This window comes from Galeopterus variegatus, unplaced genomic scaffold, assembly GCF_000696425.1.
Source record: "Galeopterus variegatus unplaced genomic scaffold, G_variegatus-3.0.2 Scaffold7301, whole genome shotgun sequence".
Taxonomy (NCBI): Eukaryota; Metazoa; Chordata; class Mammalia; order Dermoptera; family Cynocephalidae; genus Galeopterus; species Galeopterus variegatus.
In genome coordinates, this window is record NW_007733412.1 from 104,278 (window position 1) to 107,890 (window position 3,613).

At 34.2% G+C, this 3,613-nt stretch overlaps 1 protein-coding gene across 1 annotated transcript; it reads left to right on the forward strand.

Moving 5' to 3' along the window:
• Window positions 1-1,467: 1,467 nt before the first annotated feature.
• LOC103607283 (olfactory receptor 6C76-like) lies at window positions 1,468-2,403 on the forward strand. The gene has a single exon (XM_008591806.1). It carries the CDS (start codon window positions 1,468-1,470, stop codon window positions 2,401-2,403), a length of 936 nt encoding a protein of 311 aa, XP_008590028.1.
• The last annotated feature ends 1,210 nt before the right edge of the window (window positions 2,404-3,613 follow it).

Genomic DNA, 3,613 nt, shown 5'->3' on the forward strand with positions numbered 1-3,613 from the left:
AAGTATTGCCTGATTCTTGACAAAGATCTCACATTTTTCTTTTCTTTTTCCTTCTTTTTTTTCCCTTCTTTCTTTCCCTACCTCTCTCCCTTCTTTCCTCCCTTCCTTCCTTTTGTTTTCTTTTGTTTTTTCTTTGAGTTTTAACCACATTCCCGGAAAGCTTGATCTCTGGTTCTAAATTCCTGCTCTCTAATCAGTTGCAAACTGTTCATTTTGCACTGTCTTTCCTATGTCCACAGTCTCTAGCTTTAATCCTAAAAAACAAATTAGTACCAGAGACACTGTTACCCAATTAAAAATTTTGTAATAGTACTGGGTTTCAGAATTTCAGACTTTTGCCACTGACTCGGACATCCCGATTTCTCACCATGTCATTAACTCTTTCCTAGATCATCAGTTGCAAGGCCTCTTGGATACCTTGCTATGGTCTAGTTGTAGCACCTTCTACCAGCACCTGGGTGGTCAGTGCCTCACCCACTTCAGGAATAGTCTTTCTATTGGATTCATTCCTACAATATGTTCCATCTCACTGTATAAACCAGGATCATCTAGCCAAATTTCACCTACATATTAAATAAATGTGTTATTATGTAAGAAAATCAAAAGCAGAAACAGGTTGGGAAGTCTATGAAATGTTCCAAAAGAAATGCATAGCATATCGATGCTTAATTAAAGTAAAGCAAAAGAGTATTTTTATTTGAGCAGTCAAACTGCTACCATATGGGATTATATAATTGTAAGTATATTTTTCATTTCTTGACTCATTTATTTTTTCCATTTAATAACAAATTAATAACTTAAATCATTTAACTTGGGCTTTTAGAATCTCTTCTATAAAGTGATAAATTATTAACTCAGAAAGGAAATTTTGAAAAGTTTTTAAAACTTTGAAAAATTCTTTGTTTCCTTAAGATTATATAAAAATTTGTTTTGATGGTCCTGATTTGTTTGTTAAGTTATTAAAACTTTATATAAACAAGACTGACATTAAGTGTCTTGAAAAATTATGAAAAATAACTGTGAAAAAACAAACTTCAAAATGTTTTATTTTCAGAGAATCAGAACATGTGGTTATTGGTATAGTTATCTTAATAACGATAAAAGAATATTTTACATTTTAAAGTTTCCTACCTAGTTTTCACACATATATGATCAAGTTTTTTTGAAAAAGTAAAACACATTTAGTAAATATATTTCTTACACAGTTGCATTTATTAGTTCCTTCAAGTGACATACTCCATATTAAGTGGCTAGTAATCCACAAGGCAGATACTAGACATAGATTTTTTTTCGTCATGGTAAACATATATTTTCAGAATTCAGTAAACTTGGTGGCTGAGTTATTGTTTTACTATAGGTCTTATATGATTTCCCAACCCAGTGGCTGTGACGAAATGTATCCCTATACTCACTAAATCATTGTTTCTTGTTTTCATTTATAGACCTGGAAGAAGTCAACAATAAGAGATGAAAAATCAAACATCTGTGTACGAGTTCATTCTTCTGGGATTAACAAATGATCCAAAGCTAAATATTTTGATTTTTGTATTTCTATTTTTTACATATATACTGAGTGTAACTGGAAACCTTATCATTATTACCCTCACTCTTATAGATTCACACCTCAAAACACCCATGTATTTCTTTCTCAGGAATTTCTCTTTCCTTGAAATCTCATTCACAACAGTTTGTATTCCTAGATTTCTAGTCAGCATTGCAACTGGGGATATGACCATTTCCTATAATTCTTGTATGGCTCAGGTGTTTTTCTTCATACTCCTTGGTTCAACAGAATTCTTTCTTTTGACTGCTATGTCCTATGATCGTTACGTAGCCATCTGTAAACCATTGCATTACACAGCAATAATGAGCAAAAGAATCTGCATCCAGCTCGTAGTTAGTTCTTGGCTGGCTGGATTTCTCATTATCTTTCCGCCTGTGATTATGGGGCTTCGGTTGGATTTCTGTGACTCCAACATCATTGACCACTTCTCCTGTGACTCTTCTCCTATGCTACTGATCTCCTGCACAGACACAGCATTCTTAGAGCTCATGGGATTTCTCCTGGCAACGATCACTCTCATGGCAACATTAACATTAGTGATTCTTTCCTATATATTCATCCTTAAGACAATTCTGAAAATCCCCTCTGCTGAGCAAAGGAAAAAAGCCTTTTCCACTTGTTCCTCACACATGATTGTTGTCTCCATTTCTTACGGAAGCTGCATTTTCATGTATGTCAAAACATCAGCAAAAGAAGGAGTGGCTTTGACCAAGGGTATAGCAGTGCTCAATACTTCTGTTGCCCCAGTGCTAAACCCTTTTATTTACTCCCTAAGGAACCAGCAAGTAAAACAGTCCTTTAAGAACTTAGTCAAAAAATATTTCTCAAATCAATTTTAACCATAAAGAAATTCATAGCCTGAAGTTGCAATGGAATATTAAGTGTAACACAATATTAACATTGTTCTGTTTCTCCATCCACGACTATATTTAACTTTCTTTCCCTGCAGGCTTTGCATTACACTTCTCACTGTGTAACGGAGATGAGAAAAGGATTACTCAAGGCACCATGAATGCGTTGAGAAGCCCAAAGTGTTCTGTATCCCAGAGAAAACTGGGTACAGCAGCCATTGTAGAGACAAGGAAGTTTCACAAGAAAATTCCATTGATTCAATCATGACAAAAGGACAGAAGGACATGAGCAGGGCTACAAAAGTTATCTATGGCTAAGTATAGGTTAAGCAATGGAAACTAGTAACATCAGTAAAATTAAACAATCATTGAAGAACTTTCCCTTCAGGCACCAAACAAAAGCTAAATAAAAGTTATCATTAAGCAATTCTGAAAAATACTCTTCCCAGTGCATAAGCACAGATACTAACATAAGCTCTTCTGGGAGGTAAAGTCTTCTACCTCTAGTATATTTCTATTTCTTTTGTCTCTCCTGTGGTTTTTGCATAGCAAATGTTGACCTATGATACTTGGTGCATATGTGTGATATCTTCATTGTGAATTTCATTCTTTAATATTATAACGTATCTTGCTTAATGCTTTTTTGGCCAAAATTCTAAAGTTACTAAAAGTCTGGTTTTGATATGTCGGGACTTAAAACCCTCACCACAAAGCATCTTTAATGAACTACACTGATGGTTGCTCCTTTCTGTTCCTTTCTGCTAATTTTGCTGATACTGAGCCTAGAGCTCATCTAAAGTTCCTTTGGAAAGAACCTGGCTTACCTTTAGTTTCCTGAGATCCAATTTCCTCTCTTTTCATTTTTCTGGCAATTCAAGCCCATATGCTTTCTATCTCCCAGGTAGTTCTCAAAATTTCTGGTACACTGATGATGATATCTTAAGTTGTTTTCTGGTGTTGGTATGGTTTTATTCTTTTTAAAAATATTGGTATTTTTATGCATATTGGAGGATGTGGGATTAAGCATATTTACATTGTCCACACCTTTACATAAACCTTTCTTAGAAGAGGTTGTTAAATACAACTCTATATTATAAGAATAAAAAATAAAACTGCTTAGTATTAATCTATTTACTTTGTTTCTCACTTCTTCCACAAGCAATGCATGAACACATGACATTTACTTTCAGAACACTTT